Source organism: Abramis brama (genome assembly GCF_963993115.1).
Source record: "Abramis brama genome assembly, chromosome: 16".
NCBI lineage: Eukaryota > Metazoa > Chordata > Actinopteri > Cypriniformes > Leuciscidae > Abramis > Abramis brama.
In genome coordinates this window covers 9,733,912-9,756,794 of record NC_139978.1, presented here as the reverse complement: position 1 = coordinate 9,756,794, position 22,883 = coordinate 9,733,912, and the positions used below count along the sequence as shown (strand labels likewise).

The 22,883-nt window shown below is 38.7% G+C and overlaps 1 protein-coding gene across 7 annotated transcripts in view; it reads left to right on the top strand.

Moving 5' to 3' along the window:
• The first annotated feature begins 3,303 nt into the window (after nucleotides 1–3,303).
• espn (espin) overlaps nucleotides 3,304–22,883 on the top strand; it is a 95,003-nt gene continuing 75,423 nt past the window's right edge. For all 7 annotated transcript variants that reach the window (XM_084087410.1, XM_084087409.1, XM_084087413.1 and 4 more), the window contains exons 1-2: nucleotides 3,304–4,091; nucleotides 7,098–7,291. In XM_084087410.1, coding sequence (XP_083943536.1) covers nucleotides 3,798–4,091; nucleotides 7,098–7,291 — 488 coding nt within the window. In that variant the 5' untranslated portion in view covers nucleotides 3,304–3,797. The remainder of the gene's footprint in view (nucleotides 4,092–7,097; nucleotides 7,292–22,883) is intronic.

Genomic DNA, 22,883 nt, shown 5'->3' with positions numbered 1-22,883 from the left:
TGCGCTGTACCAACGTTAAAATCAAAGGAAGTAAATAAATAGACAACAAAAACAACAACAACAACAACAAAAACATAAATAAACAGACAAATATTGTGTGCAATGCATGACATGTTGCATGCATTGCATTTCAATCAATCGGAAAATAGCCTATCCTTCAAAAAAAATGGGATTAGTATGAATCAAGAGTGTCATTTATGTGAAGCATGTTAATGTGGCTCGAAGTGCAGATTGTCCATACCAAAGCTACAGTGTCTAGTTTTCCTACTCTTCATGGATAAGGTTAAAAACTGTCCTAGAACAGTCCCATGCGGGACCGGCAGCAGATGGCCAATACAATAGAGTTTCGGTTGGCCTAATTGGAGGGAAATTTGAATAACTGTCACACGCTCGACGCGTGCAGTTTATATTCCACTTTTTTCCATGCTCCCACGCCCTCTGCCTTTCAGAAAGTGACCGTTAGATTATCTATTTGAATTGTAGGACAACTTGTAGCCTATTTTCACACGAGTAATTTGTGAGGAATTTGAATAGCTATCCGTTTGAGGAAGAGAAGACAAAGCTCATTTAACGGTTGACGTGTCCTAAATTTTTTGACACAAAGATGTTCACAACATGATGCTAAATTAAAGTGAATCAGTAAACCAGGGTCAAAGGAACACCACCTTTAAAATATGCACTTAATTGTGACAAGTATAGAACCTATACTAGCTAAAACAACTGGGTATAGCTACACTGAAAATGTTAAAAATCTTAGCTTTAAATGTGTTTAATGTCAAAGTTTATTGGTTTTTCCCCCAACATAAATACATTACACATTTTAAATCAAGTATTAACAGCTTAGTAAGGATAGCAGGTTACTACTTTTATACAGTGTTCTGTTGGAAAGTTAATATACACGATAAATCATAGTTAATTTACAAAGATAAGTTTGGTTAAATGCATTTTATATATATATAATTATGACATTTTAAATATTTAATGAAATCCGAGTTGCCTACCTCATGTAAGGTAAATGCAACTGTGTTATATATATATATATATATATATATATATATATATATATATATATATATATATATACTCTTTGTAAGCACTGCTCAACAATAAACAATCACTCAACCAAAGATCTAAGCTGTCCTGTGAGACATGTTGCGCACAGCCCCTGAGGGATTATCCATTAATAAGCCTGGCTCGTGCGTCTCTGTATAGTTAAATAGATGAGGATGGCACGCGCCAGGCACGAGACTGACGCCAAATGGGAGATGTCAGCATAAATCACGCCAGCTCCAACAACTGCTGTCCAGCATATGGAGACTGAGTGTGGGGTGTTTGTGTTTCGATTAAAAAGAAGTAGGCTGGAGCGCTAGACGTAGGCCTCTACTCACGAAATAGCCTAGTTAATTTATTTTTTTCTTAATTTTCCAAAAACAAAATCTAAATACAATGTTGTAAATTAACGAGAGTCTCAAACTTCTAGTAAATCCAATGGGGGCAAATTCAATTATCTCAAGTATTTTCAGAGTTTATCGGAAGCACGGAACACCAAGTAGCCTAAACACTAAAGCATTTTAGTCCTATTCGAGAATAAAAAAATAAATAAGTGGTGGCCTGCCCTAGACGGTGTGCATCTGCGTGATAGACGCATGAGAGATATAAGAAAGATGTCCTTGTTTAGAACAATGTGCATTTACAAAAGTTTAGAATAAGGAAAAATCAGTCAATATTGGAGATATAAATAGAAACATTTACTTATTTAATTGTCATGGCACAAAAAAAGAAAAAAGAAAAAGAAAAAGGGGGGGCCAGCTGTGGGCCATGAAATCATCTAATTTTACAGAATGTAGGCTATACATTATATTTGATGTAGTTCTTATTAATGTGTTTTATTACACATATTAAAGGTGACTTTAATGTACAATATTAAATCAGGCCTATGCTATGATGCGTTTTGACAAGTTTAAATCAAATAGCAGAATCACAGTCAAACAGATTCTTCTGAAAGGTAGGGCAATTCCGCGCAAAAATGTCACATCCATAACGCCAACTAAATACAATGGCATTGTGTTGGCGTTATGGATGTGACAGTTTTGCGTGGAATTGCCCGGTACCAATATTATGAATTACATATTTAGGCATCCATATTTTAATTGAAATAGGTCATAATGAATTAATTACTGAATATCACCACTGACACCACATAATTAAGATTTGATTCCCCAAAAATATAAACAGGGATGTTTAAAATATAGGCTACATCTAACACAAGGGTTTGTTAAAAATCAATCAAATAAACATCATGAATTATTATAATTTGTCAATTATAATAATATTCCGAACAACTGACTGTTTTTTTTCCCCCACCCAATTCTGATGAGAACATATTTACCCCGTTTAGAATGTCGCAGATTCACTATTCAATGACTCAAGATTGTAGATCAACTCTTCACATAAATCTCACAAACATTGATGTTCAGACGAATTGCTAAGAATACTTTTTCAAGACACTGCAACAGTTTTACCCTTAGGCCTAGGCTACATGATGTTATAGCCTAAGATTTGAGTGGACAAGTGCTAAATGAGTAGGCCTACATGCACATATTTAACTTCGAATTAAGTGACCAACCAAACAAGCACAAACCCAAGTGTCTGGAGAACCCAAAATCCATATTGTCTATATTTAATTCTTTTTGGCCACACATTTTGTGATCATGAAAATAATGAGCGAGCGAATTGTAAAGAACACGTAGGCCGTTATCAGGTCTCCACGACAATACAATAACGTGATATGGGAACAAACTAATTCTAAAATGTAAAAGAAAATAGGCTGTTTTATATTGCTGACATTTTGGCTACCGCTGTACAACAAATATTGTGCGAGCCTGCCATCTGTTGGTAAGGCCTTTGAGGTAATCCTAGCCTATCACTCGGTTGCATCTGCCCGTTCCAAATTAGATATGAACATTAATATCGAATACATCTAAACTATAAATGAGTATTGGCCTATGTTAGAGTTTGCCATCTACATTTTTTCTATTGAATACTTAAGTAGCCTAGATGAAGAGTAGAGGAAAATAAAGTATTATCTAGGCTACTTTGCCTTCTTCTAATAAGCATGTAGATTAAAGAAACATAAACGCATGACAACACAGACCAATAAGAAATACTATAATATAAATAACATTAATAGGCCTATCCTTTGTTTTAGAAAACATGAGATACTCGAAGGCTCCAACCAAACAACGTCATCATGAAGCGCTGTCCCTTTAACATCTGAGCCGATTTGAGTGGGGCCAACATGTTACAGTTCTCCTCCCCCTTAATGGATTATTCACAAGTTCAGTCCCTCAAGACTTCTGAACGAACCGTTTGACAACAAGCCAAATACCCTATAGACGCATTGGTTTTGCGGTGTGATTGTTTAGTTTACCCTGTGTCTATGTTTAGTTAAGGGACATAACAGGTGGAATATAACGTTACAGTAGCCTATAGCCAGTGGATACATTCAAAGAAGACCGTAAAGAAATGCGTGGCTGGTTTTCTTTAGGTAGGAGCTACGCGGTAAATGAAGGTAATTTTTGTTAAAGTGCCATATACTGATTAATACTATATCATCTGAATATATTTCTTAGATATATGTCTATACCGTTATGTTCTGGTGATTCAAACAAAGAGGGATGGACAGAACGATGTAACTCGCTTACGGGAGGCTGCGCTAAGAACGCTTTCTGTAGTGAGGACTTCTAACTGACCCTTAATGGTGGGCTAATAGTCATTTGTTTGGAGGATACATCATCATGGTGGTTGAGAGGACACTTCTCGCAGCAAGGCAAGGGGATGTTCAAACTTTGAAAGTACAATTAGCGGAGAAAGTACTCAACGGCGATGTGAAAGATGTGCTGGGAGCGACTCCCGTACACCACGCCGCTCGAGCAGGGAAGCTCACCTGTCTGCGGTATTTGGTTGAGGAAGCGGGTTTACCGGCGAACAGCCTGGCGAGAAACGGCGCGAGTCCTGCTCATGACGCCGCAGCCACGGGCAACCTGACCTGCCTACAGTGGCTCGTGACGCACGGAGGATGTCGAGCGGTCGTGAGTATTTAACTTACTTTTTCAGTAACACTTTACATTACAGTGTCCATGTATATATAAACAGGTATTTAAAATTATGCGAATATTAAAGGAATAGTTCACCCAAAAATGAAAATATTGTCATTAGGCTACTCACCGTCAAGTTGTTCCAAACCTGTATGAGTTTCTTTCTTCTGTTGAACAAAACAGAAGATATTTTAAAGAATGTTGGTAACTAACTAGACATTTGACGGTTACAGCACCCATTGACTTCCACAGTATGAAGAAAAGAAAAAAAAGTCAATGGGTGCCATCAACTGTCTGGTTACCAACATTCTTTAAAATTTCTTCTTTTGTGTTCAACAGAAGAAAGAAACTCATACAGGTTTGGAACAACATGAAGGGGAGTAAATGGGGGGGCTTTTAGTGTCTCTGCGTCTCCTGTACTCAGTCCTCAAACGACCCTGCAGTTATGCCAAATTTGGCTTTTAAAATCACTAAGCTTTGTTCTGTCGCATCCACACTGGTGCATAAAATGCTTTCATGGCCTAATCGTCACCTTGTATGCTAAGAAATCCCATCTTATCAGTAGAAGATCCTTATAACACTCATCTAACCTTCAGTCTCATGGTCAAAGAATTTACTCAACAGTGTTCCTGAGGTCTTATTAAGAGTGTGACTTCAGTTTAGCCGCTTGACCCGGGCTGTGGATAATACCGTCCTCATGGAGTCAAGTGTGTGATTCATGCAGTGAGTATAATTATGGAATGAAGCCAGTGTGTTCTGTAAGTGCTACAAGCGTTCAGATAGATATAACCTGCAAAACAAAAGGAAGGAAGGATTTCAGTGGAATGAGATAGAAGTGCCATGTTAGTGTGTTTGTCTAATTGCTGTTTTCAGGAAAAGGTAGTCTCAGATAGCTTCCATAAACATCACAGGCCCACAAGGAGTTTTATTTTGAGTCACTGGAATTGAGTTATACAGATTATACATCTTCCAGTTAAATGCGTCAGAAAATCGCCTGTTCAATAATCTGTTGTGAAGCATTATTGGACCCTTGTGAAATATAATATAATATTTACTGAAATAACTCATAACTATGTTTCCTAACACACACTTTAAAAAAAGTGCACCAATAATTGTCAAAAAGTTTTACTTAAAGTACCTTTTTAGCTTTAAAGTAGTACACATATTTAGATGTGTTAACTACCATACTAAAGCACATGTATAGTACGTGATTATAATGTAGTTTAATGGTACGTGAATTAAAGGGTTAGTTCACTCAAAAATGAAATTTCTGTCAGTAATTACTCTCATGTTGTTCCAAACCCGTAAGACCTTCGTTCATCTTCGGAACACAAATTAAGATATTTTTGATGAAATCCTAGAGGTTTCTGAACCAGCCACATGCAGGCAGCAAAATCATTGCAAATTTCAAGGCCCAGAAAGGTAGTAAAGACATCATAAAAATAGTCCATGTGACTACAGTGGTTCAACCTTAATGTTACGAAGCGACGAGAATACTTTTTGTGCAAACAAAAATAACGACTTTATTCAACAATTTCTTCTCTTTCATGTCAGTCTCCTACGCTGTTGAGGTAGTGTAAACAGTGCAGCGCTTCCAGGTTCTAAGTCAGAATGCCAGTTCATTATTGGCCGACGCTGTTCACATTAGCACCACAATACATGCATTTAATGCTGACACAGGAGCCGGCCAATGAGTCGGCGTTCTAATGTAGGACCCAGAAGTGCTGCACTGTGTTTACTACATGATCAGTGTAGGAGACTGAGATGGAAGAGAAGAAATTGTTGAATAAAATAGTTATTTTTGTTTGTTTTTTGTGCACAAAAAGTATTCTCGTCGCTTCATAACATTAAGGTTGAACCACTGTAGTCATATGGACTATTTTAACAATGTCTTTAGTACCTTTCTGGGCCTTGAAAGTTGCAATGACGTATAATAGCTGGTTCAGAAACCTCTCAGATTTCATCGTCCCGAAGATGAACAAAGGATTTATGGGTTTAGAACAACATGAGGGTGAGTAATTAATGACAGAACAGTGTCGATGACACTACATCATTCTCAATAGGTGGAACATTTTGTTAACACTTTATATTACAGTGCTCTTGTTACACGTTACATGTTGTTACTGTAGTAATAACTATAAATTATGCATAATTACATGCAACTAACCCTAATCCAAACCCTAATCCTAACTCTATAGTAACAACATGTAGTAGTTTTTTTTTCCTGCCATTATAATGCAGATATACTTGAACTTTGTGGGGACACCTCACCTTATCATTTCAATAAACAAAAAAAAAAAAAAAATGGCAACACTTCCAATTCTCACTATTAACTAGTTGCTCATTAGCATGCATATTACTAGGATTACTATTGGCCGTTTATTTGTACTTATAAAGCACAGATTAATGCCTTATTCTGCATGACCATATTCTACATCCTTCTCAATACTTAAACTTAACAACTACCTTACTAGCTGTTAATATGCAGTAATTGTATTGAGGCACATGTTGTAGTCAATAGTTAGTTACTAGTGAGAATTGGACCCTAAACTAAAATGTGACCAAAAAATTTAGCTGCCGTAATGAGAAAGTAGAGGTCTTGTTGTTGTCCGTTTTTCCTTCTGTGTACATGCAGTAGTGGAAGTTATCTCTGACATCAATGGGGAGCGGGACACCTACAGCAGGGCTTCACATTTCATTATTGTGTTTCATACCTGCACAGGAAGTTGATTGACTACAAAACTTTGGCCAGTTAAATATGATCCAGAAGAGACTCTGGGTCAGCGGATGTGCTGAAAATGATTAGCTAATAAAAATATAGTCTCTCATATTAATAAATCTGTTAAAATGCACCCATGTTCCCTGTCAGTGATTTTTATTGAAGTTTTTGCCCTTGAATAATAGATAAATTTACCATAGAATTACATTTCTGAATTCCAGTTGAATGTTATAGGTGATATAGTTTAACATGTTATTTATTATGTACTGTGTTGTTTGCAGGATAAGGACAGCTCAGGGGCCACTGTCCTGCATCTGGCTTCTCGCTTCAGCCATCATGAGATCATTGATTGGTTGCTGAAAAGTGGGGAAGGGGATCCTACTGTTGCCACGGATACAGGGGCATTGCCTGTTCATTATGCTGCAGCTAAAGGGGACTTGCCGTCGCTCAGGCTGCTACTGGAACACAGCCCAAAGTAAGATCATACAGTGTGTAATAGTGGGAGTGTGAAATAATTGTGTTTGGTAGAATTCATCCAAAGTAGCAGGACTTAGTTTTTTCCTTTTTTGACTCTCATCCAAGCATTTTCATAAACATGTCACAATCTTATTAGACTAGTGATTGTTAAAGTCCCCCTGTAGTCAATAACTGTATCCCTTAAAACTCATCTTTGATCAACAAAATGACGTTTTGTCCTTTAAAAAAAATGTCTTCATGCCTTAGCTTAAATGCAACTCTACACCCCTGCTTTATTTAGTATACGCGGTTCTATGAATATGCAAATTAGCCCCGCCTCCACTCACTCACACCAGCTCAGAGATCCACTCGTTGATGATCACACATTGACGTGATTGGTTACAAGGTAGTTTGTGAAGTCAGAAACACCAGCGATTTCAAACCGCATTTTTGAGACTGTTTTTGGTTCACTGCAGTTTTAAGGAGAAAATACTCAGCAATGGTGTTGACATGAATTTGTACATGGTTTGTCTTAAAGCACATTAAAACACCACATAGACAAATAAACAACATTTAAAAGCTTGATTTTCACCACAGGGGGACTTTAAGATCAGTGAATGTTCTTAAACAAGTGGCTCTTAGGTATACATAGGGGGCATGCCATGAAATGTTTTGTTTGTATGCGGAATAGCAGTGATATTCTATTATTTTGTTGTTCCTTTGTCAGCCATTTTTCTTTCTGCAGGACTCTTTTCACAGAAAAGCCCAGTCTGGGTAGCCACAGGCTTTTCAAACTTTACACTGACTCCCAGTCAGGAATTTGCATCTGGACATTTTCTTGAGATAAATGAAATTCATGGAAATGAATAAAATCTTACAAGTGAAAATTTATAAAGACATAGTTAAACAGGGCAAAGAAATATCTGTTTGTAGATTATCTGTTTATTACAGTCTTTGTGACAAAGATGGATTGTATTTACATTATTGATGACTGGCAAAAAGCATTTTACTTTCATTATATCAGCATGCATTTACATCATTTCTTTGCAACAGACTTTCTTTTCTTCTTACTGAGATAACACATGCATTGTTTTAAGATCATGTTCATTGTTATCAACACTGGTATTATAAGCGTTACTATTCAAACAGATTCGAAACATCCTTTTTTCATCCATCCAGATTCTTTAAACCAATTAATTTACAATGAAGGAAGTTGCCTCATGAATGTATCTAATAGTTTAATGTCAAGTTAATATTTTTTATTGCTTCCTAACCTTACAGTTCAATAGCAGAATCAGATTTTACTTTAACAGTTTAACTTTTTTTTTTATGAAGAAAATTTGAGTGGTGCTTATCCATGCAAAACTCACAATATTAGGGAATTGTGGATGATTGACAGGGTTACTAGAATGTTCTGATGGCTGCTTGGTATGCTGGTATAGAGAGTAAAAAGAGTCCGTCCACTGATATTCTGTTCTTTAGACATGGCTCTGGTCCTTCCTGTAATGCCAGTAACTGGGATTTATTTTTGTCCATTTAATTTTCCGACAACTAAAAATTAGGATTTTAGCTTTTTCGTAAATATGAGCAACAGGAATAGTGCTGCATGCTTGCCTTTGTAAACACTAACTACAACATATCCAACATTCAGTCCAGCAATGTTACACTATTTATATGAAAAATGGTTCAGTCTTTCAGGAAAGGCTCTTGGCTTCAAAAGAGCGTAATTATTTGTAAAGACAGATATGATTACACCTCATTTCCTGCTGTATATGAGGACTGTCATGTTTATTGCTATACAGTCTGCACTGCAGCCGGCTGCCAAGATCAATGTCCACTATCATTGAACGCGGAGTTTAGTCAGTTATTACTGCTGGATGTCCTTTTTAAGTGATACAATTGATTCTGTCCATATTGTAGATATTTAGGAAACTATTTAACACACTGAATTTTTGTGATGGTGTGAGCAGACCTTCTCACTCATAACATTAAAAACAGCATATATTTCAGGTGGGAAGTGTGTGTAATCAGCAGTGATGTGATGACTGTACTTGGTGTTTGGTCCTTTTATTTAGAAAGTGATACTTCCTTTTCTAGAGCCACCATATTGCGAGCTGCAGTTTCTCCCATTCATACGAGTGAACTGACTTGGTAATTTACAGTCTTTGATATGGCTGAGTGAGTGAAATAGGAAATTCATAAGAATACAAATATAATTCAGGTGTCTGCTACCAGGAAGCGCACAAAGACGAAAATTCAAACAAAATATTATTTAATCCAAATATATTACAGGAGAACTCAGGGAAATGGACAAAACACACCTTGAGATTGATTGATTGAAAAATGAACTGAAGGAAGACATGACTTAAGCCCTATTCGCATGGGATAAGTATTACCTGGTGTTACAAGGTAGTTTGTGACGTCAGAAACACCAGTGATTTCAAACCGCGTTTTTGAGAGTGACTTTTTTTCACTGCAGTTTTAAAGAGAAAAAAAGGACTGTTTTATCCTCTAATTGATTGGATTGTAAAAAGTGTCTGTTGTAAACTAGAATGGAAGTGGTTAGAGGGGATATGTTGAAAAGGGAAAGGGATTTGTGACAACATCTCAAAAGGGTAAATCAGTTCAGAAATGGAACAAGTTGACACATTTTGATATTAAGATCATGTGGAATAAGGTGTAATTATGAACCATGCACAGTAAGAACAAGAATGTGTATTAAGTAAATAAGGTCAGTTTTGATGTCACATTGACTTTAAGCTGGATAAATGCAAAACTGTTGAGGTGCAACTTCACTAAACATTTTGAATTTAAACAAATTGCTTCACTTTTGCGTGTGGTATTTCATCACAAACATTTGCAATATAGTTTAAGCATTTTCTTAAAGTTTTTGCAGCAATGCCATTTAGCTTCCTCAAAGAACCTTTCAGTGAATAGGTCTTAGAACGATATTTTTTTCTAAAGTGTGAAGAAACTTGTTCCACTATAAAGAAACCTTTGTGCATGGAAAGGCTTTATAGATGTTAAAGATTCTTCATGGAATCATAGATGCTAATAAAGAACCTTTACTTTTAGGAGTTGGCATATAAAATTAAGCTCTTTTAACCTTTAGAGGAACAACAGCTTGTCAGTTCCCTCAAAGTTACATCTTTATATCTTGAACCTTAATGGTTCATATCTGTATACCTCAAGGATACATATGGCCACACTCTAAGGTGCACCTTTTAGGGGTAGATAAGGTACAAAGTTATACCTTTAAATGTACTGTCCTAGTGACATAGGGCAAAATGTACTGGGTTATATAAAGGAATTTTCCATCTTGATTTTTCATAGGATAGGGTTAAGGTTTCACCCGTATTTCGAATTACACATTTCATTGTGTAGTGTATTAGGGTTAAAGGAAATGTCAGTAAACTTAACAGATAATGTCCTCCAGACAGAAAAAAGTACCTTTTCCATTTTTCTTACAGTGCACACCTAGCATTTTAAAACTGACCCATAATATGGGGCACTGTGCTGTGTAAATTGAAGTTCAGCAGTTTGTGTTGTTATCTGATTTGCATAATACATTTAGCGTACTGGGTGCTAAAACAGCACAGACAGCGGCTGCAAATAAACAATGCTATCAGTTAATCCTTAGTAAACCCCTTAGAGATGTTGCTTTTGCTCATTCAGCACTGTGTATTCCTCTCTCAATGGTGACTGTCAGTATCACACAAGTAATAAACTAATGAGGTAAACAAATACTCTTGAATAGAGGTCTGCTATGTAGGAGTTTTCTGCATTGTGATGATAAGGTTGCTTTTGGAGGGAAGAGATAACATTCTCATGTCAGAGGGTCAGGGCACGTGTATTGTATCTGTGTCCTTTTCTTATTACAGGGAATGTCTCTTGGTCAGGGGTCATGAATCTTGACATGGTGGGTAAAATTACGTAGGTGCCGCATAGTGTTGTGATGATTTATAGCAAAGCAGCTTACTGATGTTGATAATGCCATAGCACAGCTGTCTACAACAACACTATGGCTGACCTAATGGGGAGTGCAGAAAATGACACTAATGGTGGAGACACTCGATTCCTTGCATACCTAGCTATTTTGCAATTGAAACACACCATTTTCCCAGATTTTTTTAGCCACACACTTCTGTTATGAAAATCAAGGCAGGGTAGGCAAATCAGCTGAATGTCCCAATATTGTGACATCATACCTACTCTTAAACTATTTTATTTCAATGAATAGATAGATGCCAAATTTAAATTGCTTGAAAACAAATTATAGGTGTACCATTCAATATGTCATACCATCTTAAAGGGAAAGTTTACCCAAAAATTAAAAAATCTGCCATAAACTCACCCTTGTTACGTTCCAAACACATACGAATTTTGTTCCTCTTTAAAACGCAAATCTTTTTCTTTTTTTTTTTTTATGAAACTCTTGAGATTTCTCTCCCTCCATTTCACCAAAAATGTCAGCTTCATAAAGCCATCATAAAAGTAATCCATACGATTTGAGCTGTTTGAGCAGAAAATGCACTATAGATTTGGGAGCCTACAGGCAGAATGATGATTAATTGGACCGGCGTCAATAAAAATATTTCATTACTCATAGAGTGTTGCAGGGATGACGTATTTTTGTATGCCAAAACCTCGAAACGAGAGCATTTTAGAAATCGTCTCGAAGTCAGTGGTTTTTTTTATAGCCTATATTTTGCTTTTTACTTCTGGCAATTCAATTTAAGAATTCATAAAAGTTTTGTTCATTTGTGAAGATTATTATGATGCACAAAACTTTTGTTGGTCACAGATTATTTTCTGCTATAATCCAAAAGCCAATTGAAAAATTCTGTTGGGTTTTTGTCGAGGGAAAAAAATGGCCTACAAAAATACGTAATCACTGTACTGAAAGGGTAACTGTTATAAAACCCCATACGACAATCTTGAAGGAACCAGCGGAGAATTAGTTTTCCGGGTTCTGACATCATCCTGCACTACTATAATTACAAGAATTAACATAACATAAAATGATGTAAAATTCAAAGACACTGTATTACTGCTGTGAAAAGTTAAAACAACACATTAATAACACAACATATCTTGTTGTAGATATGTGAAAACATAAGGCAACTGTCATTTACCATGCAATATATAATAGAGCATAAAAAAGCAGAAGACTAGTGCACAATTTTGTCTTTTGTCTAATGCTATCTCACTGTCTTTTGAACATGGCTGGACACACCAAGCTTTATCTCCTTATGTAAGACTGACTGCTCAATGAAGCGCTCTGTTGGCATTATTAGGGTATCAGTGTCTTTTGTGAAAGAAGAATATGTGCCGGGACAGATGTAGATAAAGGGAATGAACCAGTGATTTATGAGAAGAGGACAAATTGGGGTGTTGCTCATGTATATCTTGTTCTCACAGGCCGAGGAGGACATGGTCCTCTGGTGATAAAGCTAATGACATGAATGCATTGGTCATAAAATTCAATGTAAACATAAGGTGCCACAAAGGGGCAGTGGGGTGGGGGATGTTACACAACCAGCTAATACAGATTAGGGGCATTAACTTGCTTCAATTACCTCATGTGTCATAAAGTGTAAGAATCAAAAATGACAGTGCTGTTGATATTTGTATTTGTGTTAAATATTTTAGTCAAGTTAATTCAGATTGTTCACCCTTTGATATCTGTCAAACTCCAGAGCACGAACCCCCCCCCCACCACCACCACCACCATAATAGTATCACAGGACAGTCATTATTCACTACAAATCTTGACACTGGCCCAGTGGTGTAACTAGGATTGAATAGGGTTATATTAATATGATACTTAAAGGAATAGTTCATGACATTGACATTCTTCTTTCCGAGTTCTTGTGGAAGGGTGACCTCTGACCTGATGTATGACGTAGGACGAATGATGTAGGCGTATCATAAGCTTAGGTGAGAATTGGCGAAGAAGAAGATTAGAATCTAATCAAATTAGAAGTCTAAAGAAGTTTTAAAGAAAAATGTCGAGAGGATTTCAATATAAGAGAAGAGAAGCTACAACCTAAGTCGTTTCAGAGGTCACCCTTTCGACTTTCTTGTGAATGCGCGTACGGCCATTGCTGGAAGTGTAAAACGGAAGTGTAGGCCTATCTTTTTAACAGCAGTGGTTAAGTATGTGAGGGTATTGTGTAAATATGCGACTGTCCCATCTACACTTCTGGTATAGCTAAGCACTTTCCCTAAGCTTTCCTCTGTGAGAAGTAGCAGAGTCTGATTCTTTTAATCTGTTCATTCAGTTAACAGAAAGTGAATGATTCTTTCAGAATGGTCCTGTTCTCAAATTCAGCTCACTGATTTAATGATCTGGTTGCAGGACATTCACTGTAATTGCAAGGAATAGAGCTACTGGTACATAATTCCAAATGTGTCCTTTTGTCCAATTTCAGTGTGTTTCCATTACTTCCTAGTATCATTTAAAGTTGGCTGATATGTTCTCTTTTATCAAGGTCTACATCTTGAAAGAACATTACTGTTACATTTTAAAAAAGCTGATCAACTGAGCCTTGTGAAAAAGAGGTCAAGTGGGACTTTGTTGGTTGAAGTGCTTTGCTCTGCCACATCTTCTGACAGCTGCTTCTGTTACCTTTTCACTGGAGCCTAAATTATTCATACAGGAAGGACAGCTGTGCCTCAAATAAGGCTGTATCAGGTCATCTTTGTGAACATACAATAGTGTGATGATGTCATTACAAACATTGTTTATGTAGAGATGAGGAAGTCCTGGGGTTGTATAGACAGAATATAGACTGTAAATTAGAAAATAATGTTGATTATGATACACCATCAATACTTTATATTGGTTTATTGGTTTCATGGGTGAAACAATAGCTTCTCTTGAATATAAATTATAGATGTAATGTATTTTAATTTGTAATTCTTTTTTAGCCATATAAATAATGTGTATGTGTATTTGTGGTCATTACATAAGTCTATTGGTGTGTTTGTGTGCGTGAGTGTGTGTGTGTGTGTGTGTGTGTGTGTGTGCGTCTGTGTGTGTGTGTGTGTGTGTGTGTGTGTGCGTCTCTGTGTGTGTGTGTGTGTGTGTGTGTGTGTGTGCGTGTGTGTGTGTGTGCCCCCCCAGGGCACGGATGACTGTGCCTGTTAGGGTTACACTCATGAAAGATTCACATGTCTGATCACTTCCTAATGACTGAGTCCCTGATTAATTCCTCTTCCTGTTTTAAAAATTCACCATCTCTTTATTTTTCTTTGGAAGTCCCTACACCACAGTCAAATGTTTTTTATTTGTTGTTGTTTTTTTTTAAAATTAACAACCCATTCTTATCTGAATCATCTGTTAATGTTGTCAATATATTTTTTTAAACACCAATTATATGCTGAATATCTAATGCGGCTGTGTTGTTTTGTCTGATTGCTGAATTAGATGTTTCCACAGTCAGACTGTTTACCTGGTTACTCACAGGCTTAAATTCTGCTCTTTAATCCTGTGTGTGACTGTATGTGTGTACTCTGTCAACAAAGAGAGCAAGCAACACAATGCAACCTGAATCAAAATCAAATCATTAAACCTGATTTGTTCAGTTTGACTAAAAGCAAACAACACTCTCTATAGAAAAATAAATAAATAAACAATTTAGTTTAAATTGTATTTTCACTTGACAGAGTGAAATGCATACTGGCAGAACACATACTGGCATATTGGCAGAACACATACTGGCTACCTTTACTGACAGAAATTATTATGGGTTTTATTCATTTTTCTGGTAGTTTTTTGTAGTGCATAACACATAACACTTTTGTAGTGCTTCACACTTCCTTTGAAGTTGTCTTTATTAATGATAAGTAATCAAAATTAATAATTGACTAACAAAAGCTGAAATTAAATTGTAAATAGCCACTCACACAAAAAAAGTAATGTTTTTAATGAAAGTCTGCATTTGTAAAATATTATGTATTACGTATTATGAAGGGCGAATGTGAACCCATCAAGCTTTGCTCGAAATGATTTTTGATGTTGACTTAACTAAAAGTGTAGTTCCCAGCATGCCTTGCTTAGGACCTCTGTCCCCCCATAAAATTATCATTAAAAACCACACTGTGTTTTGTAAACAATGTAATGATTTATACTTAAAATAATTGTGTAAGTAGTACAACAATACGAAAAAATGTTTTAAGTTTAGAAACATTTTGAGTCCCCCCTCCCTTGCATCACAGTGCTTTGGTACACTGCCTGCTTTCCCAATGTACCTCACTTACACACACAAGTCCGGTGGGAGAGAACAAAGTTCTTCAGTAGTTGTGGAACTTAGTAAGTAGGCTGTCAAGGCTATTTTTATTCACTTTAAACATCGGATGAAGTGATTATTTTCTCTTTAATACAGATGATTTATAAATTAGTTGTGTCAAAAAAATTATAATAACCGATGTATTTTTCCATGAGTCCGCTATGTTAGTGATTATAACATTATCTAGCTTGTTTGGTACTAGGTAGCTTGTTTAATAGCGTAGCTGGTTGGTAGGACACCCACTACAACGAACTCCGTGATAAGCCTATGTGTGAACTGATATTAGGCTAATATTGTAGATCTGCTGTTGTGTTGGGTTTTGCTTAGTAGGATGTTAAGTGACAGATTAGTGGGCTTGCTGCAGTTAAATATCTAAGTAAGAAACGTCCTCTGTCCCATATGAAACCTAAAATACTGGAGGACACAAGATAATTGAATAATTATAATGGCCAAATAAAACAACAGAGAAAAGAAAAACGGACATAAGGCCATTTTTCAGTGCACCAAAACACCAAGTACAAAAAGTCCCCATATTAAGGTAATTTGGCCTTAATTAAGGCTAGACATCTTTATAAGAATGGGTGTTTTTGGCATGGTCTCCATGCTTCACTAATAGTAGTTAGGCTTTCCTCTGTGTACACATATCCTTACAAGTACAATTTTGGCTGTATTATTTGTGCCCGCGGTGGAGTCGATGGAGAGAGGAGCCATGGTGGAATCTTGGCTGATGACACAAGGGGAACGACAGACAGAGATGGAGCTGATGGAAGAGCGAATGCAGTGGAGGCGTGAGGACAATGGTATCTGGTGGAGCCAAGGGAGGAAGGAGCCAAGGCGGAGCAGACAGGTCAACAGGCTGAGGTGGAGTGATGGACATAGAGGCTTGAGGCAGAGCCATGAGATCAACTTGACTGAGCAGAGCTGGAGACACGTGGCAGATCCACACAACTGAGTGGTGTTAGGGGAGAAGTCGAGGGGCTGAAGGTACCAGCGGAGGTGGGGCCAACAGACTGGTTGAATCATGAAAAGAAAGCAAGAGAGGGAGGCTGAGTAGAATCATTGACGATGACAGACTTTGTACAGGGCAACAAAAAAAGGCTTTATGCTGGGCAGGACCAGGGGTGATGAAGACATAAAAGACTTAGAGCTAGTTGTGACCAGCGGCGACAATGAAGCTGAGATTGGAGACAAAGTGCTGGGCAGGACCATCGGGGATGGGACACTAAGCAGAACATCCAAATGCAAATCTTCATAATTATATTATTATGACAGAGGCCAGTTTTAGCTCACCCTCCATTTCCTCCATTCCCTCGTATACCACTAAATGTTCCATGGCAATACACAGTGATGCCACCTTACACAGCAGGTCAGAGTCACAGTTGGGCTTGCGCTCGGGGGCAATGATTGGCTCTGTCCACATCTCAGGCTCTGTTTTCCTCCTCTGCTTTGCTGACAGTAAAGGGGGATACATCCACCCATGGAGTGTATTAATCTAAACTCCACCAGGTACCCCTTGGACATCAGGAAGCAGAGGTATTCATCCAGCCACACCGAAAACCTTCCATTATGGTTAGGTCATTGCACGTTGCTTGGTGGCAGATGTTAGGAAACTTCTCCACGTAGTCCTCCATACCTTCGTCCACCCTGGAAAATTATGATTCCTTCCTTCGGTCTCTTACAGCTTCATGGCGCAACGTTGATAGCTGCAACTTACAGTTTCTTTTGAGGTTCAGTAGTCTGCCACGTTCTTGTCCGATGATGATAAAGATGAAGGTAATGAAACCAAACTGAACAATAACTGTTACATTTGTCACTTTTAGACATAATGCACGGGTTCAATATACTGTTACACATGTGCTCCCTTTCAAAAGCTACACACAATGCTGCGCAAACAGCCTTATGGGGAAAAACATCATTTGACCGCTTGTGTCATCTTCATTTATTGTGAACACGTGTGGCAAACACGCCAAAGAATTTGGCTTAAATAACCACTGATGATGGTGTCATCGGAATGCGCACATCAGAAACTATAATTAGATGTGTTAAAGGTGCACTCATTAGGTTCTTTTGTCTTCAGAACCGCTTTGTGTGCCGTGTGTGCTTTTCAACCTCTTCTCAAACTATCCCTTTTGCTAGGAGTTAGTTTTGTCAGGCAGGAATAAAGCCTTTCTCACTCTCTTTCTCTACAACGAAAAGAAAAGAGTTGAAAAAAAGAGAATCATGTTGAGAGAATGGCGTTCACAACACAGTGGAGTTCTCCATTAAAGTGCTTCACGCTCGTCTCACATATCGCAAGTCGATCTGGCTGAGGAGCGGGAGACTGGTCCTTGACTGGTCCCTTTCTTTTTTTGTGATCAATATTTTTATTTTAAGTTATCATACCAGAAATATATCAAAGCTCACTGAACTATATACAGACAGATGCCATGAAAACTGTCCATATATAAACAGAAAAAATCTCAGTTTATCTAAAAGAATGTCCGCGATTTTTGTCCAGCTCTGAATAGTATTGTCCTTTGCGCCATTGACCTTGGCAGTGGTACCTTCCAGCAATACAATGTCTCTGAAATAAGATAGCCAAATGAAAGTTGTTGGTATGGATGGTTCTATCCATAGCTTTAAAATAGTCTTTTTGGCAGCAGTACTTGCTGTCAGTAAGGTCCTTTTTTGATGAGCATTCAACTGAAGAGCGGAGTCATCTAAAAGTAGAAATAGCAATGGGTCTTGAGGTATATCCAAATGTAGGATTTCCGAAGAACAGTACTTACAAAGGTCCAAAAAGGAACCACCGTTGGGCATTCCCAAAACATGTGCAAATAAGAACCTACTGTAGATGTGTTGCATAGATGACAGTATGGATCAGATCTAACCTTCATCCTATATAATACACTAGGAGTAATATAAGCCCTATTAATACATTTATAATGAATCATCTGGTGAGCCAGGTTCTTAGATGCAGTGAAACATCTGGCCCATACCACATCCCAGTCAGGTTTAGCTAAACCATCCCTTTCCCAGGAGTGGACAGCTGGAATATATGAGTATTGCAATACAATAATTGAATTAAAGATCTTAGAAACTAAGCCACTAGAGGAAGTATTAGGGTCCAGCCATTTCCACAATGGATGTGGTAAAATGTTAGTGGTCCAAGGAATGCCATATGCTTTCAGGGCTGACCTCAGTCTCAAATATATAAAAAAAAGAAAATCCAGGTAAAGAGAATTCTGAGCTTAATTCCTGAAACGATTTGATGCCTTTTTTACAGAAAATGTCCTTCAAGGTATAAATACCAGCATCAGACCAAGCTTTAAAGACAAAGGGTTTGTTACCAGTACACAGACAAGTATTGTGCCACAATGGTGTTATTTTGGTGTATAAGAAGGGGCCTCTCATACTTTTCTTTGGCATAGAGTCCAAGGCCAACTTCAATTCTTCAAGCGACAAGGGACAGTTTAACATTTCCTGATGGTGTCTTCATTCTTTATAGCATGTATGATTGCTCTAGATTCCATCTGCTTGATTCGTAATGCTAATAATTTACTTGGTCTCTCACCGTTGAAATAATAAGATTGCCTTGTTCGATGCATAATGAATTCAGCTCTGTGCAAAAGTAATCCTTTTAGCTCATATTTAATTGCACAAAGTTCTTCCTCCTTCCGTTGACAATACTTGTTTTTAAGGTCCTGTTCCAACGTCTGAATTTGTTTCTCCAGCTCATTTATGCGGCTATTTCTAGATTTTTGATGAAAAGAAGAGAAAGAAATGCATTTCCCTCTGATAAAGCATTTTGTCACCTCCCATAAGGATTGTGGGTTGTTTGAAGAACCACTGTTCAAATCAATAAACTCAACTAAGGAGGTACGCAATTGTGATAAGGATGTGTTAAATCTCCAACGTTTACATCCACAGGGAGCGGAAAATGGGAGAAGACATAAAGTTACCGGGGAATGATCTGAAAGAAGAAGGGATAATATATCAGCGTGGTCAATAAATGGAATATAGACAGGAGATACGAGCAGATAATCAATGCGTGAGTATGATTTGTGGCGAGCTGAAAAGAATGTATAGTCCTTAGCATCCGAGATGCTGCACCTCATTCTTTAGTCGCCATATGTCACACACATTGACCTGTTTTATAACATTGTATAACAACTTTGAGGAGGTTAGATCAGAGTGAGACATTTGGGACCTATCAAGTAAGGGATTATGCACAGCATTGAAGTCACCGCCTATCACAAGATAATAGTCACTAAAACTTAGTATCATACGAACAAGCTGTTGATAAAACTCACTATCATGTTCATTAGGGGCATAAACTGAAACAAAAGCGCATTTAATATTGGACCATGTACCGAGTATACAAGTAATACGACCTTCTGCGTCACTCTTTGAACAATGTATGGAAAAGGGAAGGCGCCGAGCTACCAATATCAAAACCCCCTTAGTTTTCTTAGTAGACGAAGAAAAAGAAACTAATTTATAGTGCCTATTCTGAAAACGATGTACGTCACAAGCTTTCAAATGAGACTCCTGTATTAATACAACCGATGCTTGCTTAGTTCGTAAATAATCCAAGCATTTAGTTCTCTTAATGGCACCATTTAAACCATTAACATTCCAGGATACTACTTTAAGAGCCATAAATCATTAATAATAAAGTACCTCCCTTTAAATATAAAACAAACAATTGTGGACTTACATGGAAAAATCATGGCATCTGAAACTCTAAAGGAACAACAACAGGAACCGAATGAGAGGGCAGAAAGCAGAGAGTTAGAACGAACTCTCCTGCCTGCCAAAACAGAAACCTCGTCACGATACGTGGCCAACATAACAGTCGATCACTCGAGTCCAAAGGCCGACTCGGCATCACAGTTCACCAATGAAGAGCTCGGCACAATCGTGGCGTTAGTAGAACTTTTAAATCCGTTCCTAGAGATTACGGGCTGTCGGCGTCCATTAACATTCCCGCAGGTGTGTCATCAGATACGGGCAGAGACGTAGCGAATGCCTGTTGCTGGGCAGCATACGATTCCACTTCAGCCGGCGTTTCGAGGAGAGAGGTTGATCTGCGCAATGCATCACTTTGATCGTAGAGGGATAAATCATGAAGGATGTGATCCCAAGTTGCGTGAGTTTTTTCCTAGATTCGCGTCTTTTCATGGCGGTTTGGTTACTGTAATCGGGGAAGAAAAGAAGCGAGCTACTCCTATGGAGAATTTGACCCACAGATCGGGCTCCTTTAAGGATCGTGTTTCTGTCCTGAAAGCGTAGCAATTTGAAGATCAATGTTCGCGGGCCCTTTCTGTTACTCTCCCCGGCATAAATGCTCTTTCCATCTCTATCGGTCTGTCTTTAAGAGAGGGAATCCACAGGGGTAATTGAGTCTGCATGAAGCCCACAGCGTCGCTGCCCTCTTCCCCTTCTTTAAGACCAACGAGGCGAATATTGCATTGACGACTCTTGTCTTCCAGCCTCGCCATCTTGTCATGAAGCATATCTACGGCCAACTTAACTGCAGCCGAATCTTGCTTAACTTTCCGAACTGCCGTCTGAATATTGTCAAAGTTGTTGCTAATCATTCTCATCTCTTTCTCCAGGGAACCAATTCTTTCTGCGATCGGTTGAAATTCATCCTTAAATATTTCTCGCACGACACCAAGCTGTAGTTTCAGCTCGTCGGCCACCATGACATGCATTGCGTCGTTATCAGGATCCTTCAGCCGTTTTTTCTCCGGAGAGGCTGGTAAAAGTTGACGTTTAGCCATCACCACTGGTAACAAACCTATATGCTGTGATAGTGCCGAAGTTTAAACTTAAACGGATGATTAATCGACGCCGAGTTGGGGAGCTCAAGACTCAAGCAGCTATCTCTGTCAGAGGGTCACGTGATCTCTGGTCCTTCCCTTTCTCTCGTTCTCTCTTCAGATGACATTGTCCTCCTGTCTGAGGATGTAGGTTCTCTTGTCAATAAAGAAACTAGTGGCTGATTTTGGCCCAGCCTCAAGAGTTTGTGCTTCGACACTGGATGTCGTCCTCGATCATCTTGTATCTCTGGGGTTGAGATTTAATGCCAAGAAAAGCGTTCTCTCTCTTTCCCAGAGGACAACATAATTAGGGATGGTTTGGGACTCTCTCACCATGCGGGCATTTGAAGTTTACATCACTTTCAAAGTGTTCTAGGTCTTATGGCAGCTGTGTCCATGGTGATTTCTAAAAATCCATGCTTACGGTAAGCGCACGCGCTGAGCACTTCGTGCACTTTGTAGAATCCATGTTTATGGTAAGGGTTACGCACTGCGGGCTTTGTTCCCTTTCTTTGTGGCTCAGACCCCGGCTCCTTACCTTGGGTCCCACATTAGGTGCGTGTTGTCGTCGCAGGATGTAAATGACAGATGCTTCCCTGACTTGCTGGGGAGCTGTCTTAGATGGCCGTCCAGCCCAAGGGATCTGGAGAGGCTGTCATCTCGATTGGCACATCAATTGCCTCGAATTGACAGTTAAGTTAAGAGGCAGTTAAGAGGCTACCATGTCCTAGTGCGGGTGGACAACACTGCAGTAGTCGCTTATATAAATCGCCAGGGCAGACTGCGTTTGTGCCGTTTGAACAAACAAGCACTGCAGGTTCTGCTTTGAACTCGGGACAAGTTCCTGTCCCTCAGGGCGATTTACATTCCCAGAAGCATGAATGTGGGAGCAGATCTATTGTCCAGACAGGAGGTCACACATGGGGATTGGAAGCTCCATCCCGTTGTAGTCAGTCAGATCTGGGAAAGATTTTACAAAGCAGAGAGGGACCTCTTTGCCTCACATGAAACAGTGCAATGTTCCCTGTACTACTTGCTGACTCCTCCAGCCCCCCTGAGTCTGGACACCATGACCCATGCGTGGCCCAGGAAGCATCTATATGTGTTTCCACCGTTCGCTCTGCTCCTGGGAGTCCTCCAAGGGTCATGCCTATTGCTGATATCGCCTTGTTGGCCGACCAGAGCCTGGTTCTCAGAAATAATATTTCTCCTGATGGCTCTCCGTAGGTGATACCGAACAGGAGAGATCGTCTGTCTCAGGCGCAGGAGACAATATTCCATCCCCGGCCCGAGTTATGAAATTTTCAGAGATCTAAGCATCTAAGAGATGCTGGACTTTCAGTGGATGTAAGTCCCTCCACTAGAAGGATGTACGCCCTTAAGTGGCATGTCTTTGAAAGGTGGTGTACTATACATCATGCAGAACCAGTCCACTGCCAAATTGTTTCAGTGATGGAGTTTCTGCAGGAAAACCTGTCAGCAGGCACATGTCCTGCTACTATTTGGCCCT